Source organism: Camarhynchus parvulus, chromosome 17 (genome assembly GCF_901933205.1).
Source record: "Camarhynchus parvulus chromosome 17, STF_HiC, whole genome shotgun sequence".
Lineage (NCBI taxonomy): Eukaryota > Metazoa > Chordata > Aves > Passeriformes > Thraupidae > Camarhynchus > Camarhynchus parvulus.
In genome coordinates this window covers 3,873,727-3,886,050 of record NC_044587.1, presented here as the reverse complement: position 1 = coordinate 3,886,050, position 12,324 = coordinate 3,873,727, and the positions used below count along the sequence as shown (strand labels likewise).

General features: G+C 46.2%; 1 protein-coding gene across 1 annotated transcript; it reads left to right on the top strand.

The window, feature by feature from the left end:
* The first annotated feature begins 3,043 nt into the window (after positions 1 to 3,043).
* GFI1B (growth factor independent 1B transcriptional repressor) lies at positions 3,044 to 12,051 on the top strand. The gene is given in 8 exon segments (XM_030961560.1): positions 3,044 to 3,147; positions 7,991 to 8,119; positions 9,488 to 9,634; positions 10,182 to 10,220; positions 10,223 to 10,443; positions 10,708 to 10,845; positions 11,292 to 11,457; positions 11,873 to 12,051. Coding segments are annotated over 7 exon segments (1,005 nt in total). The 5' UTR covers positions 3,044 to 3,147; positions 7,991 to 8,004.
* Positions 12,052 to 12,324: the final 273 nt, after the last annotated feature.

The window sequence follows — 12,324 nt, the reverse complement described above, 5'->3', positions numbered from 1 at the left end:
ATTAGTCGTGTTATTTTACTGGGACTTAATTGCTGTAACAGTCAAATTGACAAAGAAAACATGGATGCTATAGCAGGGGTTTGCTGCTGGATTTGAAAGAAGAAAACACTGCACTAAAAGGGACGTGTTATGTTGTAATTAACCTGTTTACTATTACTGAGCTGTACATTTAAATATCTGTTTACTCAGGGTGCACTGGAGCATGTGCCACGTAGTGAGCACTCAGAGCAGCACACAGAATTTAATTCCACACAGAATTACACTGTCCTTGTGTGCCAGCAGGGCTCTCTGCATCCCCTGTGGCCTGTGTGGGTCAGGGCCAGGACAAGCCTCTGGGAGGCCAGATAAGCTCTCTGTGGCTCTACCCTCTCTGCTGAGCCTGAATAAGAGAGAACGGGGAAAATGATATCAACAGGAAGAACATAAAATAAGAATGACCACACGGGGTCAGCTCAAAGGTTCTGCCAGCCCCAACTGCACCTCCAGCTCTGTGTAATAATTCAGCTTGTGTAAATCCCCTTTTGATGGTGCTTTCAGTGGAGAGATGAACAGAAGCCACAGACAGAAATCCAGGGAAGAGTGAACACAACAAGCCAAGCCGACTGCACTCCCATCCTGCAGCTTTTTGCTCCACAGGAATCCCTGAAATCAAATAAAGGGAGAAGGAGTGGGTGAGAGCTGGAGAAAGCCCAGCAGTGTCCCCATGTCCCTTCAGGCTTTGCAGTGTGGTGACCTTGGTGCTGAATGAGAGTTTCTGTGCTGTTAGCTCAGGGATCAGTCTGTCTGCACTTACATCTGGCCTTGTGAGGGAGATGGGGAGGCAGAAGAGCTGCTCCAGCTGTTAGTGACACTGGAGATGGAGGCAGCCTCCTTTTCCACAGTCTCTGAAATCAGCTGGCTGGGGGGGGTTTACTGAACATAGAATCTTAGAGGGGCCTGGAGGGGACCTTAAAAATTTTGACACAACTACTTTTCTAGGGTTTTTTTTTGTGTGTGGTTGACTTGCTTGGACTGTCTCGAGTTTAAGAGGCACATTCTGCAGCCATTTGCACTTTGTGTCAATGGGAAGTCTGTGCTCGGGGGTGCTGGCAGAAGCCAGCTCCAGTGTTTGATAAAATTACATCTCAGTCCTTTTCAGCAGCTTGTCATTTTCCTGTTTTGTTTAATTCCTGTAACTGTCTTCATACAGAACCCTGAAGCTGCAATGTACATTTTGGGTTTCTGTTACAATGCTTGTTTTTGTAGCGGGAAATGTAATCCCTCAAATGCCTGTGTTTAAGAGGATGCAAATCAGCTCCCCAGCACAATGCCTTGGGAACGTTTCTTTCATGCAAAACTCGCCTAGATAAATATGGAGGGGAGGAGGGAGCAGGGAAAAGGGATTGTTCACTTCTGTAAACAACGAGAATTAATTATGCGCAGTATTATGACAGATGGGTTAAGATCAAAATCTGAATCTTTCTCAATGCGGGTGAAATCCACGCTCCTATCTCGAGTTGCATCAGTCCCATTGCACAGCCTGGCCGGTGCCATGGGGCAATGCCACCAGGGCTGGCACTGGCACAGCGTTGGGGACAGCAGGTCCTGCTGTGGCTGGTGCAGAATCCCTCTGCTCTCAGCCCCGAGTGTCCCTGGATCTGCTCTGTCAGGGAAGCCCCAGCCTCCCGCTGAGCCCGGGCAGAACAAAGGTTGTTCCTTCCTGGTGTTCCCCACCCTGGGCTGCAGCAGGAAAAGGGACCCAGCAGAGCCGTAGGAAGCAGTGAAATGCATTTGGAAGCTCACAGGGAGCAGGAAACTCCCATCTCCAGAGGAGTTTTCCTGCTGGTGGCTGTCCAGTACTCAGCACACAATGCTGCTTTACACTTTACCTCTGATGAATTCCTTGGAAGGCGTCTCTGCACTCTCAGTTCCACCATACACAGGAGGGGACATCTGAGGGCGCACACAGCTCATGCCACTGTGCACCTGCACAGCCAGGAGGGTTGGGATAACTAGAGAATAAGTGGAATCAAGGAATTATTCCCCTTCTCTCCCTCCCAAGAATTTGGGGATTTCAGCTCTCCTTGTTAGTCTCCAAATAAGAGTGATGCCCAAGGATTCTAAAAGAAAAATCTGTTCTCCAGCTCCTGTTCCCAGCTGTGCTAGAGAACAACCTGGGGACTGTCACTCTGCCCCTGCTCCATCCTCCCTCCTTCCACTGGGCCATTACTTTGACACTCAATTATTCCACATTTGCAAACCTGTTCTCAAACCTTTTTTGAAAGCAAGCGATAGAAGTGCAAATTCTTATTATTGCTCTTGAAGAGCTTTTTGCAAAGCTGTTGTTAATGAGCTTGCTTAATGAGCTTTCTTAAATCTATATTTATACCCTGTATACAGCTGTATATAGATAGAGCAATGCCTAAAATATGTGTGGATTGCACACACATATGCCTGGGAAAATGAAGGGTGATTAACACGCATCTTCTTCAGTTATGCCATGCAAGTATTTATTCGTTTTTCCTTGGAAATAGGAGAGATAAAAGATCCATTCTGGAATAAAATAATTCTGTGCACATGTGCTCGATGGTTTTGTTTATGAGCCCCAAGTATGTGAGTGTGTGTGTGTGTGAGACAGATGGTGTGTCTGTTTGTGAGAGATATGATGCGGGGATGAATGTCTGTAAAAATACAGGTTTCTTAAGGGCTTTTTTAATTTTATTTTTTTTAACTGAAAGACAAAATAACAAATGTCTGCTCAGTACATTATTTCCTGTGTCATGCTTTTTGTCAATATGACAGAGGAGTATTCCTGCAGAAAGCAAAGCTGCCCCCAAAAGTGAAGCGTGCTGCCCCCAGGGCTTCGAGCTGGGCATCGTGAATTCTCTTCAAGTTGTCAAAGTCCTGGGAAGTTTTGATAAGCAAATACTTTCTGGGCTCTGCCTCTTATTGGCTGTTTCTTCACCGCCAGATTTTGACACAAATAATCTGATTGAAAAATCAGGGAGGGGAACAGGGAAAAAAAAAAGAGAGAAAAAAGGAGAAGTATCTATTTCAACTGACTGCGACCAAGTGAAAAAGTGGAAGAGGAGTCCAGAGGGAGGACGACGTCTCACTTGTCTGGGGAGATTTCAAGGCAAATCCAGTAAAGCAAAGTCCCTCAAACAGGTGATTGATTTATTCTTTTAAACACTTTTAACTTCATTGTTTTTCTCATTTTTCTGATATGTTTTTCTAAGCTTTTTTCCTCCTCCTTCTTCTTCCCTTGTGTCTGCAAATATGTAATATATTCCATTGCCTACGCCACTTGTCCTGAGGGCTCCTTTGTGGTAATAGTTCACCTGACTCATTTGAATTGAACCTTTTGGAATTATATGCCATGTGCTTCACTTTTAAATGTGAAAATGGTAATAGAACAAAATATAAGAGATGTGACAATGGTCTCAGGTACCTGTGTCCCAGGCAGCTCCATCAGCAGGAGCTGTGGAGTTTTTTACTTTGCCATTGAGGAGAGGGAAAACCATTTTTTTCCTTTTATTTGCTTTTTTATAGGACCAGACCTTTACATCCAGAGAACAGCACACCTCTGCTGCCATCACCTGTGCCAGTTTTTGTAGATGACAATTCCTCTCCCATTCAGGATTTTTGCTTTGAATTAATCTTTTATTATTTTTCCACCCTTTTTGAATATAGGCTGATTAATCTAACAGTTTTTTAGCATATGGAATTAGCTATTTATAGGCACTTCTCATATCACAAGATTGATTCAATACATTAATGGTTTGCAAGTTCACATTGAAATTCCATCTGTACTTTAAGGAGATCTGGAATTTGGGAGATTGCACTGTATAATTCCATCCATGGAACCCTAAGGCAAAGTTTCCTAAAGCTGGTGGCATTCCCAACATCACAGGGAGCTGTGTGAGCTTTCCAGAGAACAAGTGCTGCAGTTACTGTCTAAATATATTTTTTTCTGGATGTTGCAGCTATACCAGGATTTCAGTTCAATTTATTTGATGAAATTTCCACCATAATTTGCTGCCCCTGCCATAATGTCCATTTATCCAGTCTTACCACAAGAATTAAAAATGTCCTGTTCATTTTTCCAATAAAAAAGTGGCATTTAAATTACTTGCCCCAAGTACATTTGATTTTGCAAGGGTGGACTAGTGAAGAAATTATTAATTTTGTTGTAAAGAGCTGAAATTCTTTCAAATTTGACTTTATATTTAAAGAGTCAAGAGTCCATAAAACCTCTTATTTTATTTTATTTGGGCCCTTAAGCCACAGACACATCGTGTTCTATTTTGCGCTTTTTTTCTTCAAAAATCTTTTGAAAGAGAAACTATTCTGTATTTTTGGAAGCTTCACTTTTTCCAGAAAAAAAAGGAAAAGAAGGGAAAAAAGCACAAAAAGGGTAATATTAAGATATAAATAATATCAATTAAACAATGGAAAGGAAAAAGTGCTTTTTAGTCAAAAACTTTGTATGCTCATCAACTTATCTGAAGATGTGGTGTAATGTACTACTAGTGAGTTCTAGCCTTCTAATGCTGGTTAAAATTTAATATTTTACTGAGTGTAGCAAGAAAAAGCATTTAATCTCTACAATTAACCTTGGAAATCTGAAAACAGAATTACTTGACTTTAGAGAAAAATGCAAGTCAGCTTTAGAATGGAGCTTTCACTGCAAATTGGGTTCAGCGTGGCACAATCCTGCAAACACTGTCCCCACCAGAGGCTCCATAACCTAATGCACTGAGTATGGATTTCCTCTAAATTACATCGAGGACCAGTGCTGTGGGTTTGGGAACTGAGAGCTGCTGTGCAGTGAAATGAGTGAGGGCTTCATGAGGAACACAGGATCCAGTAAAATGAGGATCCTGGAGTCAGAAGCCGCCCCTAAACTAAAAACCAAGCCCATTTGCAATGTTTCAGTGTCCCATTAGAGTTTTACTTGGGATACTCTGCAAAATCATTCAAAAGCGTTGCTGAGGGTGGAGGAACTTTGAGTTTGAACATGCAAATGCTGGATCTGCCTTCAGATCTCACTGGGGAATTTATAACAGGTGAAAGAAACCCTTCTAAGGTGCTTCAGGTGAGGTACCCAAAATAGTGAAGCTGCTTTTTTTCCCCTTGGCTCCCGCTGGCTTTTCCTCAAGGCACATTAGAACATTATTATACAGCTGCATGAATGGCAGGCTAATAAGAACACCAATTTTAGCCACCTGCTGGTTTTATATCCTATATTGAATTAATAAAAATGCCAGAACACTTCAATTTTGAATGGGCACTCCTGCCCAAGCAATAAATTCCCTTGTGCACTTACCAGTCCAGGTAGATACAGCTGCCACAGGGGCTGAAATGAATTAAAAAAAAAAAAAAAGAAAGTTTAATTTTCAGCAAAAGGTTGAAGCTAAATTCGGTCAGAAGCTTCAATAATTGTAAAATGTAGCAGGTGGCAGCATCCACAGCACTGCTTTTCCTGGGAAATACAGTGAGCCATTAGGAGCAGCTGATCTCTTGCTACAGATAATCTGGAGTTTCGAGGAAGAACAGTCCTTTTTCCTCCCACAATCTCTCCTTGTAGCTTTCCTCTAGCCTGGTTGTGTGAATCACAAAGCCAGTCCAGTGCAGTTGTTAATTAACTCTGCTTTGGGCTCCCAGTTCCTTTTTTTTTTCCTGTAAAATGGGGTGGGGGAAGGTGACTTCCTTTTGCAACATTCAGTCCATTGAGGATGGTTGAGCTCAGTCGTTATCAGCACTCAGGATACTGCACCAAATTTGACTTTTACACAGCCTGGGGCATCCAGAAATATTCTTTTTATCCATGGACATCTGCTTTTAGGCACCACTGGAAAAGAGGGGCTGTACTTAGTGCTGTCTGTACTTGGCATAAAACTTTGCTGGATTGTTTAAACCACCCATCTCCCATCTGATTTACCTGGCTGAGCTGCCCAGCTGCTGCCACAGGATTCTCCAGCCTGAGGGCAGGGAGAGTGGCTGTTCCAGCAGGCACAGCTGGATGCAGGCTCTCCCCACTGCCACAGCTCCTCCACCGTGGAGGAAGCCCAGGGAAACCAGGAGCTGGTTAATTCAGGCAGAGGAATCTGATATCTGAAGTTTCCTGGTGTGAATTCCCTCATTGTGGACACAGTGCTGCCCCACCACATGGGAAAACCCCTGTGACAGGAGTGGAAATTCCAGGTTTAAAGGGTTTGGAGCATCACTTTACCTTGGGGCAGGTGTATAATGCAGGGTTGGGTCACTGCACAGGTGGCTCAGCTGGGACTGACCAGTGCTGCTGGAATGGGAGGGACAGGGGCTGAGCAGAGCTGCTGAAGGGTCATAACCCACTACAGAACAGCCCTGTCTTTGAGCTGGAGCTATTTCTGTGCCTGCAGCCTTTCACTGGGCAGGGACCCTTTACAGATCTTTGAATAAACCTCATTAGAGAGTTCCAGGAGAGCAAAAAGCAGCAGTGTGTGCTTCAGTGCCCCTTCCCTCAAGGGCCTGCTTATGGTCCCTCTTCATGCTGTTCTGTCCTTTTTCTAAAATTAAATTAAAAGTCTGCTCTTGTCCTCAGCTTTCTATTATTCATCTCAAGCTACACGTAAATTTCTTGGAAAAAGATGAAGAAAAACAGGTGAGTCATTTCAGAAGAAAAAAATGGTTAGAGCCAGCCAGAGTTATCCCTGAATTCATAGATGGAACAGTGGGAATCCTGGACCAGATTTAAAAAGACAGCAGCATATCCAAAGGTAGCTGGGCTGGGGGCACCCTGGCAATCCCCCTGTCCCCAGCAGATCTGGCTGTGGCAATCCCACAGCTTTAGGCACCACTGTGAATGTGACCCTCAGACCTTTAAACAAAACACCACTGGGCTCTGTAATTATATTTAGCATGAAGGGGCAGTACAGGCACTTCTGATCTCTGGGGAACAGACCTTTCCATCCCTGCCTGATTGGGATTTCAGGACTGCTCTGCCCTTGGACAGATTTCATATCATTCCTGCTTAACAGGTGCAAACTTTATGGATTTTGGGGGGTTTTCTTTAGTAAATAAGTAAGTTCCACTGAACAGCTCTCAGGAAGGAGCAAAACTTAATAACAGTTTCCAGTCAACAGAGAGTCAGGACTTAAATGCTAACTTTTCAAAGAAAATATAGCAAGATTTGTTTTTAGTGCCTCTATCCCAAACAATTACAAGGGAAAATGCAAATACACATGCAAATAGGGCACCAGCTAATATTAGTGCTCACAACATTGTCCCTGTTGCCACCCTGCCTCCATCAGAGCAGTTACCAGCCCCAGGGAGTGGGCACAGGGTGGGCTGGGTTCTGGGTAGCAAAGATAACACATTCATTGCAAGAGAATTTGGTATGATTAAATTTCAGCATTTTATGTTTGTCCCTAACCCGCCTTTTCAACGGTCTGCAATATTTGAGCTGGGTCCAAAAGGTGACTTCTCACCCAGCCCTCCTGCTCTGCCTCTGCTCTCTTGTTTGTCAGCCAGAACTCCAACTACTCCAGCAAGAGGGAAACCCTCCACACATCATTCTGCATGATCTCCCTGTCTCTCCCCTATTACTGCTGTAGTTTCTGTCTTTGTTGTTTATATAATAATTTCACAGTAGAGCCCTGGCCATGGTTTAGGACAGGGCCCTTCCAGGTGCAGCACAAACACTCAGACTTTCTCCAGTGGGCATCTCTAACCTGTGGTTCCCTCTGTCCTGCCAGGGAGGAGAAGATCAGAAATGAAAAAATGAAAAGTCAGAGCAGGACTGCAAGAGACAGTCCTGGATTCCAACGTGCCTGCCACAGACAGTTTTGGTCTGTAACTCAGATCCCAGGTTAAGCCTGTCTGTGTTTCTTTTTCTGTAATCCTTTGCCTCAGCCTGGGGTAGGTTGTGAAGAGTGATTTTTACAGAGTGCCCTTAATCTGAAACAAGAGGGAATTTACTCCCCAAGCCACAGAGGTTTAGCTGGTGTTTTTCTGTGTTTCATCCCAGAAGGTGAATGGAAGATGCCACGTTCCTTTCTGGTGAAGAGCAAAAAGGCTCACACCTATCACCAGCCCCGCTGTGTGGAAGATGACCTGCCAGTACTCCCCTGGGGCCCAGTCCCCTCTGCCTTCACTGGTGAGTCTGTCCATCCCCTGGGCTTGTAGGAACACACTGAGGTAAATCTGTCATTCAGTAGGCAGCTAAGGGAGCAGGATGAGTGAGCTAAAGAGCATCCAAGGGCTTCCACACAGGGATGTCAGTGTAAGGGCACGCTGATCCCTTACTGTGTGTCCTTTCTCTGCACCAAATCCACTCTGATCCTCCCTTTGTTTCCTGCTGGGTTGCTGGGGAGATTTGAGCTGTAAGATGCTGTGTGGAGTTGGTCACATTTGGGAAAAATGACCAACTTCGGGCCACTTATAGCTGGGAAAAGAGCTTGCATTGGGTTGTCAGTGTTCTACATGCTCACAACTCTGCCACCTCCACCTCTGGTTTCCTGTGCTCACTGCCCACATTCCCTCTGGACTGCATCTTCTCTACCTTGGGGTGTTACCATCTCTTCCTGGGGTTAACACTCCCCAACACAGCTCTGCCACCCCTGCTGTGCTCCCTCTGCTCCTGCTCTCCTACAGCCATCCAAGCAGTGGCAGGGTCAGGGTAATTATCTCCTTCCTTCAGGCACCATTCAAATTTTCTTTATTCAAATTTAGGATCAGTTTACCCTTTGTTCTAGCCCTGGCTATCAAATTAGAGTCTAGCCCTGAGATAAGTTTGATAAAAAAGAAAGGAGGTAACATTTTAATTTTCATTCCTGCCGTCATCCTTTGGCCATTTGTTGTGTCTCTGGTGCAGTGGCAGGTTTTGACAAGAGATAAATACTGTCCCTCAGCAGATCTATCCCATCTCCAGCAGAAAGGAGACACATGTTGGACCTCTGTGATTTTAGATTTTTACTACAAAGTTTAACAAGGGTTGGTTGGTGTCTTTAAGGGCTGGGACAAGCATGGAGACATAAATGGGAGTGTAGGCAGGAGGACACAAGGCTCAGTGCATAAGGACTTGCCTCCCCCCTCTGCTTCCCCACTTGGCTGTCCATAAATCCAAGTTAACAATACCCAGCTCTCTCAGGAGAGGGGTGGGGAGGTTAATAAGTTAGTGATTGTTAGTTACCCACACAAATGGAAATGGTTTTAAATAGGGAAATTATTCTTACAGACATAATTCTAGGGCTGATATTCTATAACTGTATCAGGTATCAAGGATCCTCTCATCTCATCCTGCCCCCTCTGCCTTGCCTATCTCATCCTGCTTGGAATTTCCCTTCCTCAGCAATGGGCAGACCTTGAATGCTGATTGCATCACTCTGCACTTCCTCAGGGAATTGAGCATGGGCTGCTGTGTCCAGGCAGGAGTTCACACATGAGTGCAAAAACCTAAAGAGACTCTTCTTGTAGCAGCCAGAGTGACATAACTGTGACATAAGTGTGACACTGCTCGTTACAGCCACAGGAAACAGGACACCAGAGGACATCAAGAAACAGGACCTGGGATGTGTGGTTCCAAAACAAGAAAAGGACCCACCTGAACTGAAAGAAGAGAGTGTTCCTGTCCAGTACCTGAGCAGGATGCTGCCAGGCCCTTCAGCTCAAGGTTGGCTACCCAAAACCCCAACTGCAGAAGAGGTCAGGGCTGAGCTGGTTATGGAACCCCTAGAACTGGGCCCAGATTTTCAATAAATGAGAGCTCTTATTTTGACATCTATGGTCAAACTTGCCCCAGGCAGAGCTCATCAGGAGCATTCTGAATTTTGCTTTACAGTTCTGGTCTGTACCAGGAAGAATGAAGGCTTGTGCTGTTATTCCCAGCGAATGAACCTCCCCACATTAATGCAGCTCTGTGCTATGTGGGTCAAGGCAGGTGCCCACAGGATACTTGTTCAAACACCTCATCAAGGAGGGCTAGCAAGGGGCTTCATATTCCCTTAGCCAGAAAATTTCCATGGCATTCTTTGCCATAAAATTTCCTCAGATTGAAATCAAAGTCACAATGGGAACTTTACCTGGGGAATGAGGATTTGAATCAAGGAGAATTTACCAACTGTAACTCCCAAGGTCAGGCAAAATGGGGAATTGTTTAACAGGTGCCCAACTTCAGGCAATGGTGTGACACTCCCCTCTCCCTCTCCTTTGCAACTCAGAGATGGCCATGCCAGGGCTGCAGATCAAGGACTGCACTAACACAGGAGCACCCCAACCTTCTACAAAGCTGGCTTTTCCTGGGATGCTTTCCACATGCCATACAGCTACCAGCAGATGTCTTCCAGCATGCAGTCAGCCCTGCTGGAGCACCCGGTGAGCCTCTATGGGAGCCACCTCCTGCCCAGCACCGAGCCCCCCCTGGATTACAGCCTGCATTATTCCTCAGACATGGAGACCTTCCACTGTGTGAAGTGCAACAAGGTGTGTGGTGGATGAGAACCTCTGGGATGAGGAGGGCCTGGAGGGATTTTCATGGCACACATGAAACATGGAACCCATTCTTCATTTGGGCACGCCAAAATGTGGCTCAGAGCAGGGCCTGCAGTCAGGAGAACAAGGCAGTGGGAATGCTGCAGTTCACAGGAGTTCTCACAGAGGGAGAATTAAATAAAGAGAAGGAATTGAAAACAGAGATGGAGGTGCAGCCACCTCATGACAGAAAATCACAGGGATTTTGTTTTGCAGGTGTTCTCCACTCCCCATGGACTGGAGGTCCATGTCCGAAGGTCTCACAGCGGGACCCGTCCCTTTGCCTGTGAAGTGTGTGGCAAAACCTTTGGGCACGCTGTGAGCCTGGAGCAGCACACCAACATCCACTCCCAGGTGGGTGGCATGGTTCCAGAGAACCAGCTCTGGACCTCTGCTCTTGCTTAACCCATTACAGAGGAAGTGACATTTCCTAGGTTACAAACGTGATGCCTTTCCTGTGGCACGCAGTGACAAGGACAGGAGCTCTGAAAACCACTGGCCATAGCTCTTGGTCTCACAAATCTCAGTCTGCCCTTCAGAATTCTTTGGAAGGCAAGGGAGGATCATTGCTACTCGCTCTTCTGTGCCTCACCTCCTGCTAAAGGGTGCAGGAGTTGGGATCACAAGATGTGATCCATTTCCATAATTAACCCTCCCTGCATTCCCTTTGTGCTGCACCCAGCGTTATCAGTCCACGAGCCAAGGAGATTTGCTTATCAAATCTACAACTCTCATCACTCTTCAAGCTCTGTCACATGTCTTGCAGCCTCAGACATCCCATGATTTTCCTTCCCCAACAGGAAAGAAGCTTTGAGTGCAAGATGTGTGGGAAGACATTCAAACGTTCCTCCACCCTCTCCACTCACCTGCTGATCCACTCGGACACGCGGCCCTACCCCTGCCAGTACTGCGGGAAGCGCTTCCACCAGAAGTCAGACATGAAGAAGCACACCTACATCCACACAGGTGAGAAACCAAGTATTCCATGAGAAAACCAAAATTAGAGCTAATGTACATACAGAGACCCCAGACACAGAGGTATTAGACTGGGGATAAGTGTGCAGAGGCACTGCAAAGTCATTATTCCATGTGGGGGGAGACAGCAGGAGGCTGGAGCACATGTGCCTGACAAGGAGGTGGTTATTGGCCAGCCTGTGGTGCATGTTGGGGTTGTACCCAGCCCTGGATGCAGGGAATGGGTCACCCAGCTGGAGGGGACTGTCCCTGGTTCTTCTGGATCTCAATCCAGACACATCACCAGGAGAGCTGGGTTGGCAGCACCCTGATACCCAAGCAGGTTTGACTCTGCTAAAATGCATTTCTATCTCTCTTTGTTCACCTGTTAAAGCGAGTTTTTTTTACCATTTTCTGTGCTCTGCAGGGGAGAAGCCCCACAAATGCCAGGTGTGTGGCAAAGCCTTCAGCCAGAGCTCCAACCTGATCACCCACAGCCGCAAGCACACGGGCTTCAAACCCTTCAGCTGCGAGCTCTGTGCCAAGGGCTTCCAGCGCAAGGTGGATCTGCGCAGGCACCGCGAGACCCAGCACAGCCTCAAGTGAGGGCTCTCTGCTGGAGCTCCACCTTCAAGACTGTCCCCAGCACCTCCATCCAGCTCATAAAGCTCCCATGGTGTCCTGTGTTCCCCTGGGAACTGGCCAAGGCGTGCATTGGCTTTGGTGTTTGGCACCACAGGGCCTTGCACATCCCGAAGAAACCTGTGGGAGCTTTCGCTTTTTAATTGCAACAGGTACCAGCCCAGATCTGACATCACCTGCTCAAGTGTAAATCCAGAGGAATTCCTCCAAGGTCACTGTTACTCTGGCTTTACACCA